The sequence below is a fragment of the Anabrus simplex genome, chromosome 4, assembly GCF_040414725.1.
Source record: "Anabrus simplex isolate iqAnaSimp1 chromosome 4, ASM4041472v1, whole genome shotgun sequence".
Lineage (NCBI taxonomy): Eukaryota > Metazoa > Arthropoda > Insecta > Orthoptera > Tettigoniidae > Anabrus > Anabrus simplex.
In genome coordinates, this window is record NC_090268.1 from 423,969,223 (window position 1) to 423,991,699 (window position 22,477).

A 22,477-nucleotide genomic window follows, 5' to 3' on the forward strand; every position below is an offset into this window, starting at 1 on the left:
TCAAATATTCCACCCTTGATGAAATGAAATGAAATGCCGTATGGCTTTTAGTGCCGGGATATCCCAGAACGGGTTCGGCTCGCCAGCTGCAGGTCTTTTTATTTCACTCCCGTAGGCGACCTGCGCGTCTTGATGAGGATGAAATGATGATGAAGACAATACATACACCCAGCCCCCGTGCCATTGGAATTAACCAATTAAGGTTAAAATCCCCGACCCAGCCGGGAATCGGACCTCTGAACCGAAGGCCAGTACGCTGACCGTTCAGCCGACGAGTCGGACCACCCTTGATGATTGATCATTTAGGCTATTTAGTTGTTTTATGAAATACATCAGATTCATACTATGGATCATCAATAGACAGTAAAATTCATGTCACTCTCATAGGACTCAATATATTCCACATTAAATACAGCAATTTCTTCAAGGCCCAAGTTAAACTATTTGTTTTGAACATCTTAAGAACCCGCCGGGCTGAGTGGCTCAGACGGTTGAGGCGCTGGTCTTCTGACCCCAATTGGCAGGTTCGATCCTGGCCCAGTCCGGTGGTATTTGAAAGTGCTCAAATACATCAGACTTGTGTCGGTAGATTTACTGGCACGTAAAAAGGACTCCAGCGAGACTAAATTTCGGCACCTTGGCGTCTCCGAAAACCGTAAAAGTAGTTAGTGGGGCGTAGAGCAAAACATTATTACCGGTATCTTAACAACCATTATCAGGTGGTAGAATAACAATCCAAGGAGAGGAAATCAAAACCTTGAGATTTGCCGATGATATTGTTATTTTATCTGAGACTGTAGAAGATCTTGAGAAGCTGCTGAATGGTATGGACGAAGTCGTGGGTAAGGCGTACAAGATGAAAATAAATAAGTCCAAAACAAAAGTAATGGAGTGCAGTCGAACGAAGGCAGGTGATGCAGGAAATATTAAATTAGGAAATGAAGTCTTAAAGGAAGTTGATGAATATTGTTACTTGGGTAGTAAAATAACCAACGATGGCAGAAGTAAGGAGGATATAACATGCAGATTAGCACAAGCAACGAAGAGCTTTCCTAAGAAAAGAAACTTGCTCACTTCAAACATTGATATAGGAATTAGAAAGATGTTTTTGAAGACTTTCGTGTGGAGCGTGGCATTGTATGGAAGTGAAATATGGACGATAACTAGGTCAGAAAGAAAGAGAATAGAAGCTTTTGAAATGTGGTGTTACACAAGAATGCTGAAGGTGAGATGGATAGATCGAATCACAAATGAAGAGGTACTGAATGGAATTGGCGAGAGGAGATCGATTTGGCTAAATTTGACTAGAAGAAGAGATAGAATGATAGGACACATCTTAAGACACCAAGGACTTGTTCAGTTGGTTTTTGAAGGAAGTGTAGGTGTTAAGAACAGTAGGGGTAGACCAAGGTATGAATCAGTGGCGGCTGGTGTTATCTGAAGCTGGGTGTTTCACCAACATTTTCAGTGTCACGTTTTTATAGCTTACAGAAATAACAAGAAACTCTTATTATCGTTTAGTAATGAACTACATTCCTACTAAAACTGTAATATATCAGGCAATTACAACCCAGGAAATAAGAAGCTAATTATACTCTGTAACTACAGTTACTCTTAATATTAATGTTATTGGCTTTACGTCCCACTACCGACTTTTTACGGTTTTTGGAGACCCCGAGATGCCGGAGTTCTTTTACATGCCAGTAAATCTACTGACACGAGACTGGCGTATTTGAGCACTTTCAAATACCGCCGGACTGAGCCAGGATCGAGCCTGCCACGTTGGGGTCAGAAGGCCAGCGCCTCAATAATCTGAGCCACTCAGCCTGGCACAGTTACTTTTGCCTCACTTGAATTGAAAATTTGCCGTCCTGCTTTTCCTTGATGCAAGATGTTAGTAATATTGTCAGTCTAGCTCGAGCGGTCGAGGAGAGAGGTTGCGTAGTGAAGTGCGTGCTGTAAACATGGTCGGCATTGAACAGTACCGGGCCGCTATTGGGAAATGGCAGGCAAGGCAGAAGAAGGAGACCAGGAGTGGATTGGTGATAAGTACGGACGGATTGAAAATGAGTGAAGCGGTGCTGGTGGTGACAGTGATAGCAGTGCTACTGGTTATTGGGGGGGTGGAAGTAAACCCAGGCCCAAATACCAGTGGAAAATATAGTACGGAGGATTTGGCCGCACTCAGGGTGGTTGTAAGTGAAGTTATGCAGGAAAAGTGTCAATGGGATAAGGTGCAGGAAATAAAGGACATGATGGAGGAGCAGAGAAAGGAGATAGGGAACATGAAGAAATGGCTTGAAACGAAGACAGAGGAATCGAGCAGGAGAGTGGTCAATAACGAGAAAGAAATCGAGTTATTGAGAGGGGAAGTGAAACATCTGAAAGAGGAGGTGATGAAGATGAAGAAAGAAGCGGAGGGGTACAGGCAGGAGAGATTGAAAAAAGCCATATTTATATATGGAGTTGAGGAAGGGGCGAGAGAGAGCAAGATTGAGCTGATATATAAGGTGGTGGAAGTTATACGTGATGCAATGAAGATAAACTTTAGTGAGATAGACATAGATGATGTAGAGAGAGTTGGTAAAATCAAAGGTCGGAGGCCAATTAGGGTTAAATTGTTCTCAACCTTCATGGCAGAAACTGTGTTAAGTAACAGCAAGAATTTACAAGGGCTGAAAATAGGGGTGAAAGGAGACATGGGAAGAGAAGGAAGTGAAAATATGAAGATCTTGAATAGGCACCTATGGAGAGCGAGGAACCAGGGGCTAAAGGCCCGAATAAGAGGTCTGAGGTTGGAGGTGACAAACGGGCGATGGGTTAGAGTACATTCAGTGACGAAGCTAAAGGAAATGGACGAAAACGAGAGGGTTGAGGGTGGTGAGAGGACAAGGCAAGATGGGAAGAAGAAAGAAGAAAAGAAGAGGAGGAGGGACGTGGCAGGAGAGCAGAGCATCTCGGAAGAGAATGGGCAGTGCAGCCGGGAGACAGAAGATCAAGATAGTGAAGTGGACGGTGAGAGTGAGCAGCAAGAAACTGGAAGAGTAGAGTGTAGAGGTGCAGTGAGCAAGAAAGGACAAAGGAAGGTGGATTCAGAAGTCCAAAATAGTGAGGGGGTGAGTGGGGGTGAGCAGCAAGAAGGGGTAAGAACAGGGTGCAGTGGTGTAGTGAACAAGAAAGGTCAAGAGGAGACAGATCGACAAGAAGGTAAAAAAATTATGAGTAAAGTCAGAAGTAAGAGCTTAAAAGACATATGGGGAAAAGTACGTAAAGGGATGGAGGATACAGAGGAAGAGAGGTCGATAAATACTAGAAGTAAGAATAGAGGGGGAGACCTAGAAGGGAGGGAGGGAAAGTTATAACAATATTGGAAGATAGGATGTGTGAATATTGAGGGACTAAGGAACAAATTAGGAAACAAGAAAGTTCGGGAAGTAATTGAAAGTTTTGATGTTGTGGCACTCTTGGAGACGTGGTTGGAAACAGGGAGGGAGATTGCATGGAAGGGGTTTGAGATAAAATATAAATATAGAAGAAAAGAGAGGAATAAGGGACGAGCACCAGGAGGGATGATAGTTCTAATTAGGGAAGAAATTAGTGAAAGAGTAGAGGATATAGAGACCGATATGATGGAAACCATATGGCTGAGATTGAATTTGGGAGGGAGTGAGGGAAGGAGGAAGAAAATAAATCTAGCTTTTGTTTACTGCCACCCTAGTAATTCAGCATATGCAAATAAATATTTTTTTGAAGAGTTATTGGTGGATATTGGTAGGATAAGGGGAATGTATCCAGGTGAGGAGGATATGTTGTTATTTGGGGATTGGAACGCGAGAATAGGAGAACAGAGCCCAGTTTATAGTAGGGAGGATGGAATGTGTTTGTTGGAAAGTAGAAGGAGTGAGGACAAAATTACAAATAGTTATGGAGAGAAGCTCCTAGAGATGTGTGCTGTGGGAAATTTGTATATTCTTAATGGGTGGATAGAGGGTGACAGGACGGGGAAATTGACATATGTTACGGAGAAGGGGGGTAGTGTGATAGATATGGTTTTGAGTTCGGAAGGGATGATTGAGGAAGTTGTAAGTATGGAAATAGGAGATTGGATTGAATCACACCATTTCCCGGTGAGGGTTATGCTGAAAAGGGAGGAAGAGAAGTGTACAATGAAGGAAGATGAGACAAAGGATAAACGAGGGAGTGGTTATAATAAGTATAAATGGACAGAGAAGGTGGGCCGGGATTGGAATAGGGTAGTAAAGGAGGAGCTACATCTTCTGAAATATGGGTGGGAAGGGGCGTTAGAAGAGAATAATACTGATAAAGCCTTGGAATTGTTGCTACATCCAATAAAGATGATAGCGCAGAAGGTGAAAGCTAGAAAAGGAAATAAGAAAGAGGGAGAAGAATGGTTTAATAGGGAGTGTGAAGGATTGCGGAGGAAGGTGATGGACGCGTTAGGAGAATATAGAAGGAAAGGTGGGAGCCAAGAAAGGGAGTTTTTCTGTAGATTGAGGAAGGAGTATAAAAAGAAAATCTCTGAGACAAAAAAGACGTGGTTAGAGGAACAAATGGAAGCCATAAATAATGACTGCAAGACAAACAATTTTGAGAGAGTTTGGGATAAGATTAATAGAATTATTAAGGGTGGAAGGAATATAGAGAGAACGAGTATTGAGGAAGTGCAATGGGTCAGGCACTTTGATGAATTACTAGGAAAAAAGGGGGGTGATAGATGGAGAGGTTCGGGAGGAGAAGTAATTTGGAGGAATAGGGGAGTGGCAATTTATGACCTGGATAAAGAAATCACAAGAGAGGAAATCCGGAGAGTGATAAGCAGAGCCAGAGCGAAGTCGGCCGGGGGGTGTAATGGTATAAATAACAAGTTTTGGAAGGAAATTAGTAAAAATGAGATAATGATAGAGGGCATGGTTAAACTATTCAATAGGATATTTGAGGGAGGAAATTACCCTAAGGAATGGGAAACAGGAATTATATGCCCTATATACAAGGGGAAGGGTAGTAGGAACAATGTGAACAGTTATAGAGGTATATCTCTGTTGGATTCTTTGAGTAAAATATATACTGGGGTGCTAGCGAACAGAATAAGCGGGTGGGCGGAAGAAAATGAAATTTTGACAGATTACCAAGGGGGATTTAGGAAAAAGAAAAGAACAGTGGATAATATAATGATAGTAAAGACTATTTTAGAAAAGTATAAGAATATGGCTAGAAGTACGGTTTATGTAGCAGCAATAGATTTTGAGAAAGCATTTGACAAGGTGAATAGAGAGGCCCTACTAGAGAAATTAGGTAGGTTAGGGATTTCGGAGAAGATGTTGAGGGCAGTGGAAGGAATATATAGGGACGTCAGGTTTTGTGTAAAATTGGGAGAAGGGAGAATGAGTGGACCATTAGAGTCCAAGGTGGGTTTAAAACAAGGATGCAAGTTATCGCCAATACTGTTTATTTTATTTATCAACGATATTTTAGAGGGGTTTGGGGCAGAAAATTGGGCTGTACCAGTAATTAATGGTTTGGAAGTACCAGGACTGATATTTGCGGATGATGTGTTATTGATGACGCTAACTTCAGGGGCGATGAATAGGGCCTTCGAGTCAGTGATGCTATTTGCGAGGAAATGGGGATTGAAAATTAATGGAAATAAGTCTAAAATATTGGTAGTACAGGTGGACAAAAGAAGAAAGATAGAAGGGAATTGGGTAATTCAGGGAGAAAGATTGGAACAGGTAAGGAAGTTGGAATATCTAGGAGTTATTTTTAATGATAAAGGAACTTGGAGTGACCAGATCAAAAGAGTGAAATATAGAGGATTGGCAGCCTTAGCCTCAGTCAGAAATTTGCTACTCAAGTACCCGGGGATCAGTTATAAAACACTGAGACTCGTGTTCAGGTCGGTAATCGTTGGGAGGGTATTATACGGAGCAGAAGTTTGGGGGCTGGATGAGAAAAGAGAGGAACTAAGAAGGATTGTTAGTAGTTTTGCTAAGTTAGTGATGGGCTTACCGAGGTGTACAGCAAATGTAGGGGCGGAATTAATGTGTGGGGAGGATTTGGAATCAGAGGGTGTGAAAAGAATAGTTAGATACTGGATGAATTTAAAAAGACAGGAAGGTGGGAGAGTATTACAGGCAGCATATGTACAGCAATTTAAGAGCATGTATAAGGGTGGATGGTTAGAAAAAATAAAGGGATATTTGGAGAGGATAGGATTAGGACACCTGTGGGGGGAGGTTTGGTCAAAGACAGAAGTGAGAGGGATGAATATACTGGAAAGGAGAATTAGAGATATCCATAGGCAGAAATTATTGGGGGAAAGCAGACTAAGAAATTCGCTGACTGTTTTGACGAAAATAGAGGAGATAGCAGGGTTGAATATTAGATATGTCGATAGGTCAAAACGATATGGGATGATGTGGTGGCTTTTAGGTTTGCCAAGGAATACAGGCTGGTTACAGGGGAGGGATAAGACAAGGTGTGTACTTTGTGGAGATGTGAATGATGAGTTTCACTTGCTAAGAGACTGTGAGGTAACGAGGGGGTTAAGACATGGATTATTGAGTGCCGAGCATCGGGAAATATTGGGGAGAGGGGATGAGAACGCAATACTGAGATGGATTATTAAACAATGGGAAAAAGGGGGTGAATTGAACAGGTATTTTTGTGCGACAAAAAAGGCCTGCGAGAGTAAAATGAAGGAGAGTGAGTTAGAGGGTGGGCAGGGGAGTAGGGGGGTGGAATAGTTATCTGTATAAGGGAAGGGGATAGTATGATAAAATTCTAATGGATTAGGGAATATAGGGACTGTGTACTTAGTTAGGTGGAGTTGGGTAAGAGGTCAGGATTGCATGGTCTGTTTGTTTTAAAGTTAGCTGGAATGCAAGTGCTGAAATGCTGAGTGTTGTTGTTTGATTATTGATCAGGTGTAGGTCAGTAACAAGAATGTGACGCAAGTACAGAGCATAATAAGGACACTGGATGAACACTGAGTGAGTGAACTGCTTCAGCTAATGACTGCTAATTATTCTTATTATTATTATCCTTATTATTATTATTATTATTATTATTATTATTATTATTATTATTATCCATTTTATTATTATTATTATTTATTATTCATTTTATCGTTATTATTATTATTATTACTATTATTATTATTATTATTATTATTATTATTATTATTATTATTATTATTATTATTATTATTATTATTATTATTATTATTATTAGTATTATTGCATGTGAACATGTATAGGGGCGAAGTCGCCTGTTATGTTCAATAAATGTATGTATGTATATATAGTAATATTGTGGGTGGGGTGGTCTGGTATGGCGTGGGAAAGAAATTATCCAGCAAGTTAGCCGAGCGGTTAGCGTCGCGTAGCTGTGAGCTTGCATTCGGGGTATAGTGGGTTCGAACTCCACTGTCAGAAGCCCTGTGCCTTAATTAAAGCCACGGTCGCTTCCTTCCAACTTCTAGCCTTTTCCTATCCCATCGTCGCCGTAAGACCTGTCTGCGTCGGTGCAACTTAAATAAAATTTGTAAATTAAGAAATGGAAATGAATTACCTTTGCGAGAGGAGAGAATGTAGGAATGATGTAATCTCCGCAGAATGGCGCAATCTAACGGGGACATCTGGAACTGTTTCTAGCTAGGGGACTTGCTAGTCTCGTGCAACTCCCTGAGACCGATACTGGCGAGCATGCTACCTGATGCTATGCAGGCTTAGGCTCGTCCTTGCAGAGGTACATTGCGCCGCGCTGTCCGCTAGGGAGTTGCCGTAGGAAAGCAAACCCCCTGAGTTTGATTCGAAGCCAGCAGCGTTTGCTGGTCCGTTACGAAGCATTTGTACAGCGAACGACCGAAGATGGTTGATTTTAACGTGTTTTCGAATAAATGTTAGGTTTATTAAATTAAAACATTAGAAGAAAGTACAACAAATGAAGTGAAAAATTATTGGGAGTTGTGCAACCCTGCAACAATACCACGCACGGCCCTGGATGAATATGACAAGCAGATTAGAGCAGATGTAAGATGGAGTAATTACGTAGAAATGAAAAGGTTAGCACAGGATAGGGTGGCATGGAAAGCTGCATCAAACCACTCTATGGACTGATGACTCAAACGACAACAACAACAACAGAATAACGGTAGTCCCTACCTGTCGTAAGGGATACTGATGCTTGTTTTTTAAAGGGACCTAACATCGAAGGTCATCGGCCCGTAAGGGATACTAGCAGTTCTTAACTTGGGAGCGTGGGCTGGCGACCACGCGGCCAGGGTCCTCACTTTCATCTATACTATCCGACCTCCCTTGATCAATTCTTGTTCTTTTTCGACCACGGCGGTATTTGGTTGCGAGGTCTTGGGAGTCTTATTTTCACGCCCTTTGTGGCCCATGTGTTTCTTTGGCTGATATCTTCATTTTTCGAAGTGTCAGATCCCTTCAATGTTTAGAGGATGGCTGCCTAGTTGTACTCCCTCGTAAACCGATAATCACCACCACCACTTCTACTTGTCAGGTCGCTGGTGTGAATTATGTCGCAAATTGGATTTTCCCTATTTTACGGTCGGATGCTCTTCCTGATGCCATCCCTTTAGGGAAAGGTGTAATCACTATTGCGTATTTCTGGTTTTTTTTTTTTTTTTGCTTTACGTCGCACCGACACAGATAGGTCTTATGGCGACGATGAGACAAGGGAGGGCTAGGAGTGGGAAGGAAGCGGCCGTGGCCTTAATTAAGGTACAGCCCCAGCATTTGGCTGGTGTGAAAATGGAAAACCACGGAAAACCATTTTCAGGGCTGCCGATAGTGGGGTTCGAACCTACTATCTCCCGAATACTGGATACTGACCGCACTTAAGCGACTGCAGCTATCGAGCTCGGTATATTTCTGTTGTTGTAGGCAGATAGATAAAAAGCTTTCTTTTTTCAATTTGCTTTATGTCGCACCGACACAGATAGATCTTACGGAGGCGATGGGATAGGAACAGACTAGGAGAGGAAAGGAAGCGGCCGTGGCCTAAATTAAGGTACATCCCCAGCATTTGCCTTGTGTCAAAATGGGAAACTATGGAAAACCGTCGTCATGGCTGTCGACAATGGAGTTCGAACCCACTATCTCCCGCTTGCAAACTTACAGCCGCGCGACCCTAACCGCACGGCCACTTGCTCGGTGGTAAAAACCTTTATTTTCTGTGGCGAAGTTAGGGCTCCTGGCCCTTTCTTGCACTTAACCACACACATAATATTATTACGGTACTTATTAATGCTATGGTCCGCCTCTATGGTGTAATGGTTAGTGTGATTACTTGTCACCCCCGGAGGCCCGGGTTCGAGTGCTGGCTCTGCCACAAAATTTGAAAAGTGGTACGGGGGCTGGAACGGGGTCCACTCAGCCTCGCGAGGTCAACTGAGTAGTGGGTGCTTCGATTCCAACCTCAGCAATTCTCGAAGTGGTTTTCCGTGGTTTCCCACTTCTCCTCCAGGAAATGCCGGGATGGTACCTAACTTAAGGCCACGGTCGCTTTCTTCCCTCTTCCTTGTCTATCTCTTCCGATCTTCCCATCCCCTACAAGGCCCCTATTCGTCATAGCAGATGAAGCCGCCTGGGCGAGGTACTGGTCCTCCTCCCCAGCTTTATCTCCGACCAAATGCCTCACGCTCTAGGACACTGCCCTTGTGGTGGTAGAGATGGTATCCATCGCCGAGTCCGGGGAAAGCCAAACCTGGAGGGTAAACGGATTAAATAAATTAATTAATTAATTACATAAATAACAACCAGGGCTCGGATTTTGCGTATTTCTTCTTTTTTTTTTCCTTGACGCAATAAAGTAGGCTTTCAATACATAAATTCGTTCCAAGGTATTTGCATTAAAATTAAGGTAGTTTTATAGTGCCTATAATTGTCTATTTCTGTGGTTGGTGCCTGTTTGAGCTATAATTGTCTATTTGGTGACTTTTAAGGATTTGAACACGTTCATTTTCCATAAAATTAATATTATGAGGGATTATCCTTCAGCGTGTTTCCCTTTACCGCATCATTCTAGGAATTCTTCAGAAGTAGCACCGGTTGTTTATTTTTGACTTACAGTTAGGATAGAGGCATGGTGAAAGTGGAAACTGCGGCAGACATTGTTTCTGCTACAAGTCATTATGTAGTTGAGCGTTCTGGAAGCAACTGTTAGGTACAATACAATACCGAAGGAAAAGTCACCGAAATCTGTTTTATATAAGCAGTGGATGAACGGCGATTCAAATTTTCCACAGATGGGATAGTCGTTTTTGTCAAGCTTGCAACAGTTAGAGGTAAGTTATTCTTATTTCGAGGGATTGGAGTAGGCCTAATTACGCCAGAGAGATCTATAACTTGTTTTAAAAATGGAGAGAATGTATGTATGTATATATATATATATATAACATATGTTTATAATTTGCTTTACGTCGCATCGACACAGATAGGTCTTATGGCCACGATGGGATAAGAAAGGTCTAGGAATGGGAAGGAAGCGGCCATGGTCTTAATATGGTACAGTCCCAGTATTTGCCTGGTGTGAACATGGGAAACCACGGAAAACCATCTTCAGGGCTGCCGATACTGGTGTTCGAATCTACTTTCTCCCGGATGCAAGTTCACAGCTGCAGGCCCCCAAGCGCACGGCCAACTCGACCGGAAATGGAGAAGACAGACCCATTCAGTTTCATGTTCTAGAGAAGTTTAAACTTGAATCCCCATAGTTTTGAATCCGACAGTGTGATTTTGTAAGGAAATAGAGTTATGTATCATTTCAGATGAAATGTGAAAAGATGTATCACATAAATCAGCACAAGGACACGTCACCACTCATTTAAAATATTGGTTGTCATTCGGCATTATTCTGAGTAAGATTTAATGGGGGAGAAATAGTTTTAAATTAATTTATGTCCGCCTCTGTGGTGTAGTGGTTAGTTTGAATAGCTGCCACCCCCGGAGGCCCGGGTTCGATCTCCGGCTCTGCCACGAAATTTGAAAAGTGATATGAGGGCTGGAACGGGGTCCACTCAGCCTCGCGAGGTCAACTGAGCTGTCTTCGAAGTGGTTTTCCGTAGTTTCCCACTTCTCCTCCAGGGAAAAACCTTGAAGGTACTTATGGCCACGGCCGCTTCCTTATCTCTTCCTTGTCCACACCTTCCAATCAGCATAGCAGGAGAGGCCACCTGGACGAGGTATTAGTCCTCCTTTCCAGTTGTATCCCCCGACGCAAAGTTGCACGCTCCAGGACATTGCCCTTGAAGCGGTAGAGGTGAAGATCCCTCACTGAGTCTGAGGGAAAAACCAACCCTGGAGGGTAAACGGATTAAGAAGGATTATTTTACAATCAGCTTAACGTCGCACCGATACAGATAGGTCTTATGGGGACGACACCCCTGATTTGATCAAACAAAAGCCCTTCATAGACCACAAAAGGACACGAATAAGCAGTGGAAAATATAGAGATACACGCGAAATATTTCTCATTATTTAAAGAATTTCCGTCGAACTTCGGACAGTTTTATGATTTGTTTAGCAAAACTATAATGTAGAGGGATTATGTATGCGAAGTTTGAACTTCCCAGCATGTAGATAATTGGGAAGCTGGCAAAAAATCGTTGTAAAGACTCACAGCTGGACAGAAAGCGTAATGGATTCAACATAGATAGTAATAGATATATTGATAGATAGATAGATAGACAGATATATAGATACGGTATTTCATTATTACTATTAACTCCTTCTTTCAAGACTTAAGGTTTGGAAACCCGTCTATGACCAACCTGCTTCTAGGTCTCCCACATCTCGTGATAACTGATCTAACGCCAGGTACGTCTTTCCTTGACTTGATTCACCGGACGGTTGGGGAATTTTTCCTTTGATATTTTCCATACGAGTCAGCTTTTTAAGGCTGTCACCTGATCTCACTATTTACCCAACTGAGTGGCTCAGAGATAGAGCGCTGGCTTTCGGAACCCAAGTTGGCGAGTTCAGTCTCGGCTAAGTCCAACGGTATCTAAAAATGCTCAAATAAGCCAGCCTCAGCCTCGTGTGGGTAAATTTAGGACCATGTAAAAGAAGCCCTGCGGGACAAAATTCCAGCCACTCGGCATATCGGAGAACAGCAAAATTATTTAATGGTTCGTAAAACCATTATTATTATTATTATTATTATTATTATTATTATTATTATTATTATTATTATTTACTGGTCGTTTAACGTCGCACTATTTCAGCGACGCAAGGATGGGGAAGTGATAGCATTGGAATAGGAGCGGCCGTGGCCTTAATTAAGGTACATTTGCCTGATGTGAAAATGAGAAACCACGGGAAAGCATATTCAGGGCTGCCGACGGTGGGATTCGAACCCATCATCTCCCGAATGCAAGCTCACAGCTACGCGACCCATAGCGCATGGCCAACACGTTCATTATTATTATTATTATTATTATTATTATTATTATTATTATTATTATTAGATGCGAAAAAGACCAGAAAACTGATCACGCAAGGCTCACTTAGAAGTTGTGCATTTCCTTCTTTGCCAGGTAGCCTTCAATTTTTCTCTCATCGTGGTTCTTCGTTCTTCTGTCCACTTAGCTCCTGTCTTCTTCTTGTGGTTTCTCTCTGACTCTACTTCCCACTTGCTGATTTTCATTCTGTAGCAGGTTCGGTCAGCGATGTCGGCCACTTTGATTCCTGATTTTTCCAGGTCTTGGGGGATTTCCGTTGACCACCTATTTGTTTTGATGTTTTCTGTTGCATCAAGTGAAATCCTTGTCAGTCTGTTTTCCGGAAGGCGTTTGATGTGTCCGTAAAATTTTAGGCGTCTTTTTCTGATGTCGACTGCAAGGTTTGAGAGCTCCTCGGTTTTTGTACGAGATTGCAGTCTGTATCCTTCGTCAGTCAATTTTGGGCCGAGAATGTTTTTGATGATTTTACGTTCCTCTTTCAGGATGTCTCCGAGTATTGTTTTTCTGTGGAGATCCAGTGTTTCACTCGCGTATAGTATTTCAGGTTTGATCACAGTGTTGTAATGTCGAATTTTGGTGAAGATTGAAAGGCATTTTTTTTTTGTTGTAAATGTTTTGCGTTCGGCCGAGGGCTCTCTTCATTTTCTGGATGCGGACCTCGAAGGCCTTCTGTTCTTTTCCTGTTGTTACTACAATTTCTCTGAGATATCGGAAATCAGTTACTTTTTTTTTTTTTTTTTTTTTTGAGAAGGTTTGAAGGCCGAATTTTTCTGAGCATTTCTTGAGGGTTTCGATTTGGCTAATTGCCTGTTGCTCGTTTTCCTTGAGCTTTTGGAGCTTGTTCCCACTCTCTCATGATTTTGTCCAGGGCTATGTTAAAGAATAGTGGGGAAAGTCCATCTCCTTGTCGGACACCGGTTTTTATCTGAAAATTTTCAGTTATATTTCCCATGAATTTTACTTGGGAGGTTGTGTTGGTGAGAGTTTGTCTGATGATTTTTTGAGTCTTGTTGTCCAGTCCGTATTCACTCAGTGTTTGGAAGAGGGATTGCCGGTCAATGGAGTCGTATGCTTTCTGGAAGTCCACGAAGGTGCAGATTGTGGGTTGTTTCCTTGTGTGTCGTAGTTTCAAGATGGTTTTCAGATTGAGTATCTGTTCTGTACAGGATCTGTGGGGCCTGAAGCCCGCTTGGTATTCGCCTATGAGTGGTTCTAGTTGTTCCGGTGTTCTATGGAGGAGGGCTGCGGAGAGGATTTTGTATGCGACTTGCACCAGGGAAATTCCCCTGTTCGGTCACCTTGTGGAGTGGAACGAGGAGGGCGTGTGTCCAATATTCTGGTAGTTTTTCCGTTGTCCAAATTTCTTGTATGATTTGTGTAAGTTCTTGGAGAGAATTCTTTCCTAGATGTTTAAGAAGCTCTGCTACGATGCCGTCGTCTCCGGATGCCTTGTTGTTTTTCAGTCGTTGTATGTGTCGGTGTATTTCCTCTTGTGTAGGTGGGGATGAATCTGGGCTTGGGTTCGGGTGGGGTTTATGTGGAAACCTTTCGTTGGTTCTGGGCAGTTGAGTAGTGACTCGAAGTATCACGCGAGTTCCTTGGTGTTTTCGTCATTTGTGAGTGCCAATTTTCCGTTTTGTTTTCTGAAGCAGAGGTTCTTGGGCGTGTACCCATTTAATCTGTTGCGGAAGACGCTGTAAAAATTTCTGGTGTTGTAGCTGCGGAAGTCCTGTTCGGCCGACTTCAGTTGGTCCTCCAGGTATTTCCTCTTGGTTTGTCTGATGAGTTTAGAGGTCTGTCTGCGGACTTCGCGGAATTTTTCTTCGTTTTCAGGTGTACGGTTGCTGGTATGCGTTTTTTCTATTCAATATGGCTTGGTCACATTCGGTGTTCCAAAACGGGTGTCTGCTCTTTTTCTGTAGTGAGATTTGCTCTGATGCACTCTTCATGATTTTGTTATGGAATTCGTTCCAAGTGTTGGCTGGGATTTTTCCTACGTTTCCCTGAGATTTGATGTTTTTATTTGTGTTGTGTCCAATTTTTTGTTTACCTTGGATTTCTGGTAGAAGCGTTTTGGGGTAAATTTAATTTTGATTCTCGTTAGATGATGGTCCGAGTCAATGTTGGCTCCTCTGCGAACTTGGACGTTGTGTACTTCTTTTTGTGCTGGGAAGGAGATGGCGACATGATCGATCTGGTGTTTGCCGCCGCAGCAGGTATTGGGTGATTCCCATGTGAAGAGCTTATTGGGGTTTTTCCGTAGGGATGTTGACATGATTTTCAGGTCGTGTTTTTGACAGAGCTCGATGAGGCGTTTGCAGTTTTTGTTGGTCTTTTTGTGTGCTGAGAATCTTCCTGCGTTTTTCTGTAGCACTTTTCTTTACCAATTTTACCGTTGAAATCGCCGAGGAGAATGATTGTGTCCTTTCCAGGCATTTTGATGAGTGTGGTTTCAAGTTTATTCCAGAAGTTTTCTGTTTGTTTCTGATCTTTGCAGTCGTTGGTGGGTGCGTGGGCATTTACAAAAGTGTACTGGCGATTAGTCTGTTGATTTTGGGTGTGATCTCTTCTACGGAGTTCACGATCTTTTTGTGTACGAAAAAGGCCATGCCTAACATTATTGTGGCTTTTCCTACTGTTCGTGTAGTTTTGCTCTTGAAAATGCGGTAGTTACCATATTCTGATGTCTCCGACTCAGTGAGTCTGGTGTCTTGTACGGCGAGTAGCTGGATTTTTTGCTGATCTAATTCTAATGTTAATCTGAGAAGTTTGCCTACTTGCAGGAGTGTGTTTATGTTTAGCGTGCCGATGTAGAAGGGCGTTTTAGTGGGAAGTTTGTCAGAGAGCTCCGACTCTCTCTTTCGTGTCAGCCTGGCTCCTCCAGAATCCGAGTGGCCGGTTGCCGCCTTCGTTTTCAGTTGACGAGTGGAATGGTTACCACCTGGAGTAATGTTGTTCTTACTTGCACGATTCATGGTATGCTTGTTCTCAAGTGACTGGGTTGATCCCGTGGGATCGGAGTACAATCAGGTGGGTGAGTTCCTGAAGGTTTTCTGAGGCAGCCGCTCCGACTCGGAGTACAGACGCTGACCAGTTGCCGCACCAAATAGGTGAACAGACACTTCTGGATTTATCATTATACTATGCCGTTGGCCATCTAGTGGCTCTTCCGCCTTTAGGGGCAGTTTCCCACCCAAAGGGCAAGAGAGTGCCCTGAACCTCTACCCGCTCATCCGCCCTCCGAAGAGGCCGTTGGCACTTGGTAGAGGAGGACCACTTATACCGGTGGTCACTCGGATTGTGGACGCAGTTTAACGTCATGCCCGGGACATTATTATTATTATTATTATTATTATTATTATTATTCTTATTATTATTATTATTATTATTATTATTATTATTATTATTATTATTATTATTATTATTATTATTATTATTATTGGGGGCGTGATTAGCTCAGTGGCTTAGCTGTTGGCTTCCCACCCAGGCAACTGAGGTTCGAATCCCGGTCAATCCTGGGTCGAGATTTTCATCTCAAGGATCACGTGGCGTCAGGAAGGGCATCCCACCTCAAACCCCCACCCAAAACCAAGATGAGCCTGGGTGGCTCCAGCAACCCCAGAAATACCTGGGATAAGCTGAAGAGTGTTTTAAACATTATTATTATTATTATTATTATTATTATTATTATTATTATTATTATTATTATTATTATTATTATTATTATTTATATATTTGAAACACTAGGCTGAGTTTTATTACATTGATTTTGAGAGATCAGTTAAACTGATTGACATCATACAGCATTTTGACAGAAGCTCTTGGCTTATAAATCTGTGGGGTCTCTTTAAAAAGCATAAACATTTCTTTATTTCATCACCATATGACCTATCTGTGTCGGTGCGACGTAAAGCCATGAGCAAAACAGTTCTTGCTGTATATTTTTAAATTATTTAAAAAATGTAGCATTCTGATTGGCAATTGCGTTCACCAGTACTTCAAGCCTGTCTAAACCATGAGAGTGCTGAACAGTAGGCATGATACGGGAAGTGGAAGGGGAATAGGCTTGTCTGCTCAGTCAGTGTCTTACTATCCGGCTCCGTGGCTAAATGGTTAGCGTGCTGGCCTTTGGCCACAGGTGTTTCGGGTTCGATTCCCAGCAGGGTCGGGAATTTTAACCATAATTGGTTAATTTTGCTGGCACGGGGGCTGGGTGTATGTGTCGTCTTCACCATCATTTCATCCTCATCAAGACGCGCAGGTCGCCTACGGGTGTCAAATCTACAGACCTGCATCTGGCGAGCTGAACTTGTCCTCGGACACTCCCGACACTAAAAGCCATACGCCATTTCTTTTCAGTGTCTTACTGGTCAGCTATAGGCTACTGTACTTTGTGGACAAACCCAGCTGTTGAACAGTGCACATTACATTCAAAATTCCTCTAAAATTAAATGAGAGTTCGGTGTCTGGATTAAAATTAAATTCCAAAGCAGCTGACGATATTCGATAAGCACTCATTCTTTAACGTGTGTGAATCGCCTTCTAAAATATATCATAGGTAATGACATTCCTTCTGGTGTGAAAATTATTGTTGTTGGGGGAGATTTCATAAAGGTTTTGCCTGTTTTGCCACACGCTTATCGCCAAACAATTATTTAGTTATAATTATATGAAATAGTCTCTTCTTTGACCCTTCTTCAAAACACGCTGCTGACATAAAAATATGTGCGCAAAACTACAAAAAATGGAATTCCCTGGTTTTTTGTTGTTGCAAGAAATCGGTAACAGCAACTACCCCTCTCTAGATTGTGACGGATCAAATGTTATAGAACTACAAGCCAGAATTTTAGCACATGATGATATTGTGATTGAAATTTATAGCAAACGTTCACTTCTGCGAGAGATGACATCATTTTCTGGAAGTTGTCATTCTTAATTAATTTGAAAGTTACTGTGCTTATACCTGGTAGTTCAAAACCATATTCTAGCATCAAGAGATCAATACTGAATATAAAAGCTAGCTACTTCATTTTTCTGCATAATTCTTGGATTCATTTGAATTAATGGTTTGCCTCTACATACTCCATGCACATGGATCGCTGTTTATCGCCACACTTGTATTTTGTTCCTTTATTATGTATTGCATTCTGTTTATTTGTTTTTTATTACAACATTTTTTCTCATTCTTTTTTTACATTTATCCTCTGGACTTCTTTTTATTTTAAATGATTTGTTGAGCTTCACTATATTTTCTCCAAATCTGTTATTTAGCTTAATTAAGTTTGATTCTATAATAGAATAGTACATTTCCTTTATATGTGTATTATCCTGCAGTTTACATGGGTAAGCGTAATAGAGGTCTACAAGCCCTAACTTTGCCACTGCTAAAAAATAAATAAATAAATAAATAAATAAATAAATAAATAAATAAATAAATAAATAAATAAATAAATAAATAAATAAATAAATAAATAAATAAATAAATAAATAAATAAATAAATAAATAAATAAATAAATAAATAAATAAATAAATAAATGTTCAACTACGTATAAAATAAAAAAGTAACATTGTCATTAAGCATAAATAAATATATGTTCATATAGTAGCTACTCCAGTTATGTTATGAATTGCACAATTTGAATGTTTGATCCAAACACATTTTTCTTTTCTATTGCAGATTTCAACATGGATCCAACAATACTTCTGAGTCTTGCTTTAGGGGCTTTCATCATAGTCTATTTTCTCAAGGAGAGAAGAAAACAATCTCGTTTTACAAAACTTGTTGATGAAATACCTGGACCTCGCACTGTACCTCTGCTTGGAAATGCAAATGATCTGATATTGATACCACGATCAGGTAAACAACCACTCCTAGATGAGAAAAACCAAGATCACAATAACAATAACTCTGACCTCTTTACAGCACATTATAAGTATTTTACAAAGAGCTAAAATCAATAACTTTACACATAGGCTATATTTTATAAGTATTGTCTGTGGGTTGGAGAGGGGTACCATTTGAAAATCTTGAACTTCTCTTCTTCTTTAATCAAAATATCAAAAGTGTGTAATCAGAGTGAGTTGGCCATGCACTTAGGGTCATGTAGCTGTGAGCTTGCATTTGATTATTGTTTGCATGAAGGAGCTATACCAAATGAATGGAGAGTTGATATATATTTTTCTCTTTTGCTATTTTGCTTTACGTCGCACCGACACAGATGGGTCTTATGTCGACGATGGGACGGGAAAGGCCTAGAAATGGGAAGGAAGTGGCCATGGCCTTAATTAAGGTACAGCCCCAACATTTGCCTGATGTGAAAATGGGAAACAACGGAATACCATTTTCAAGGCTGCTGAAAGTGAGATTCGAACCCCCTATCTCCTGGATACGAGCTCACACCTGCGCGCTCCTAACCAAATGGCCAACTCGCCCAGTAGAGTTGATATAGTAGCCCCTGTGTAAAAAAAAAAGGAAGGGGGATAGACATAAAGCTGAAAATTACAGGCCAGTAAGTTTGACATGCATTGCATGTAAGCTTTGGGAAAGCATTTTTTCTGATTATATTAGACATAGTTGCAAAATTAATACCTTTTTGATAGAAGGTAGTTTGCGTTTAGGAAAGGTTATTCTACTGAAGCTCAACTTGTAGGATTCCAGCAAGATATAGCAGATATCTTAGATTCAGGAGGTCAAATGGACTGTATCGCGACTGACCTGTCTAAGGCATTTGATAGGGTGGACTGTGGAAGACTACTGGCAAAAATGAGTGCAATTGGACTAGACAAAAGAGTGACTGAGTTGCTATATTTCTAGAAAATAGATCTCAGAGAATTAGAGTAGGCAAACCTTTTTCTGGCCCTGTAATAATTAAGAGGGGAATTCTTCAAGGCAGTATTATTGGACCTTTATGTTTTCTTATATAAATGATATAAGTAAAGGCTTTTTGTGGATGATGTTATTCCATATAGAGTAATAAATAAGTTACAAGATTGTGAGCAACTGCAAAATGACTTTGATAATGTTGTGAGATGGACAGCAGGCAATGGTATGATGATAAATGGGGTTAAAAGTCGGGGTGTGAGTTTCACAAACAGGAAAAGTCCTCTCAGTTTTGATTACTCCATTGATGGGGTGAAAGTTCCTTATGGGTATCGCTGTAAGTACCTAGGTGTTAATATAAGGGAAGATCTTTATTGCGGAAATCACATAAATGGAATTTTAAATAAAGGGTACAGATCTCCGCACATGGTTATGAGGGTGTTTAGGGGTTGTAGTAAGGATGTTAAGGAGAGGGCATACAAGTCTCTGGTAAGACCCCAAATAGAGTATGGATCCAGTGTATAGAAGCCTCACCAGGATTATTTGATTCAAGAACTGGAAAACATCCAAAGAAAAGCAGCTTGATTTGTTCTGGGTGATTTCCGGCAAAAGGGTTGCGTTACAAAAATGTTGAAAAGTTCAGGCTGGGAAGACTTCGGAGAAAGGAGACAAGCTGCTCGACCAAGTGGTATGTTCGAGCTATGAGTGGAGAGATGGCGTGGAATGACATTAGTAGATAAATAAGTTTGAGTAGTGTCTTTAAAAGTAGGAAAGATCACACAATACAAGATAAAGTTGGAATTCAAGAGAACAAATTAGGGCAAATATTCATTTATACGAAAGGGTGTTAGGGATTGGAATAATTTACCATGGGAAATGTTCAATAAATTTCCAATATCTTTGGAATCATTTAATAAAAGGCTAGGAAAACAACAGATAGGGATCTGCTGCCTGGGCAACCACCCTAAATGAAGATCAGGATTGATTGATTGATGGACTGATTGATTGATCAATTGATTGATTGATTGGTTGATTGATTGATCGATAGGCCTACAACAAATACATTCAAGTAAGTGAGAAGAACTAACAAAATACTTACAGTACACTAATACATCTTTATCCGGTATACAAAATAAAGAGAAAAACCACCATAAAATAAGTAGATATTTTTTTATTTCCAGTGTACGAGGTTGAGAAGTGTTGTCTCTTTGCATGCATTCATATTGGCTGGATAGTATTACTTTGCGTGCCACTTGTAATCCTGCTCTGGGGCATCTCTTATTACAGCCAATCTGCAAGCATAATAAACTAACCTGTGATAAAGGATAGGCTACACTACACTAGTTTTGTATACAATTCTCTAATGATTCCACTTTCAAGAATAAATATTTATGAAGGATTAAGGAAGAAAGACATGTGATTGGAACTGCAGCCACCCTGGTGAGAAACCAGGGCCCATGTCACCTAACTACCACATCTTAGTATTAGGAGAGGATGGCTGCCCAGTTGTATTTCCTCTTAAACCACCGCCACCACCACCACCGCCACCACCACCACCACCACCACCACCACCACCACTTTATATTATTCCAGTTCACATGGAATCTGTTGAGTGTAACACAAACCTGCTTCCATAGACAGAAACATTCACTGCATAAAATGCTTAAAGCATATGCAGGAAAGGTTATTGATGGAAGTAAAGGTAGAAATGAGTGGTCAAGATGGGGGAAATATACAGTGTAGACCTTCACCTGCCTTGGACAGAAGAATGGATGCATCTACCTTCTTTCCTGGATTAACCTGCAAGGGGTTGCATAAGAAAAGTTGTGTGATGGGTCACGCACAGTCCATTTGAGTGGGAAGTATAAAATACCAGTTTTGTAACAAAATGCATTGTATTTTTATGGAAAATCTTGTTCATGAAATGAAATACCAGTTTTTCTTGCAAAACACATTGTACTGTGTAAGAAAAGTATATCCACAAAACAAAATATTAACTTTTATAGCAAAACAAGCTGTATTATTACAGGAAAGCATATCAATGAAGCACAATACGAGTTTTTAATACAAAACACATTGTATTATTAAAGCAAGAAATGTATATGAAACTCACAAAACACTTCTACACTAATAACAAAAACCACAGATGGCAAACGTCAAACATCAGGAGTCACAGACAATGTAAAGGAACGGGTAATAAGGGAATGCCAGGAATAACGCATGGTGGAAATGATCAGGCTTACAGACAAAGCTTTCCACTGATTGACTGGTGATGGAAGGAGGAACAGTGAATGTAAACACATGTAATGGACAAGTCCATTGAAAGGTACAGGAAAGGAGGAAGCTTTATACCATGAAATTATTTTGTGAGAATAATAAATGTATGCACCTGTTCTAAAAGACCATGATGCGACCCCTTGCGGGTTAAGAGAAACTAGAAATGTGCATTTGTTCAGTCTTAAGATTAAGGAAACACTAGAGATGTAATATATCTATTCCTTTAAACCTCCTTCATGTGGACAAACTCTCCTCCCCTACCTGATACTCTCTGAACTTTTCTTCTTTTCTGACTGTTTAGGATGTAATGATCGAGAGAGAAATTTTCATTCTACTGAATTCTGATTCCATTAAATAATATTATAAATGAACTGCTGAATAAAATACAAAACTTATTTTTCACATTGTGTTAATAGGACTTCAAGGAGTTATGAACTTTTAACTGCTTTTTTTTTTCTAGGCCTTTTCAAAATTTTTGATGAACGTGCAAAGACATTCTGGCCTATATTCAGAATATGGAATGGTTCCATCCCAGAGGTGCATCTTTCCCTGCCAGAACATATCGAGGTAGGATCTATAATTTTCATTCCTACTGGTAAAAATATTGTAACCATAAAGAAGATGTTATGAAAGTTGTATTTATTCTGACCTTGTATGGTCATCTGATGAGAAGTCTTGTGCATGCAGGGTAAGGGTTGCAGAGGGTATGCGTGGCCGCTGTGCATGTGGCATTCTCAAGTCTCAAGGCCTTACAATAAACATCGGTTCCATCCACAGTGATTCTTGTGAGCTAAGGTGCTGCTGTGAAGTTCCAAAGTGGTAGTGCATTTGTGTTTCAGTTACATATTTACTGCATAATGAACAGTTTAATAAT

General features: G+C 40.9%; 1 protein-coding gene across 3 annotated transcripts in view; it reads left to right on the forward strand.

Moving 5' to 3' along the window:
* The window catches only part of LOC136872060 (cytochrome P450 4C1), a 213,139-nt gene that overhangs the window by 135,706 nt on the left and 54,956 nt on the right, over positions 1-22,477 (forward strand). For 2 of the 3 annotated variants that reach the window (XR_011018054.1, XM_068227321.1), the window contains exons 1-2: positions 18,048-18,363; positions 22,064-22,170. Coding sequence is in view for 2 of the 3 variants with exons in the window: in XM_068227321.1 (XP_068083422.1) it covers positions 18,147-18,363; positions 22,064-22,170 (324 nt within the window). In the remaining variant the exon portion in view is untranslated. Of the gene's footprint in view, positions 1-18,047; positions 18,364-22,063; positions 22,171-22,477 lie in introns of those variants that run through there. The other variant, XM_067145917.2, reaches the window with a different exon arrangement.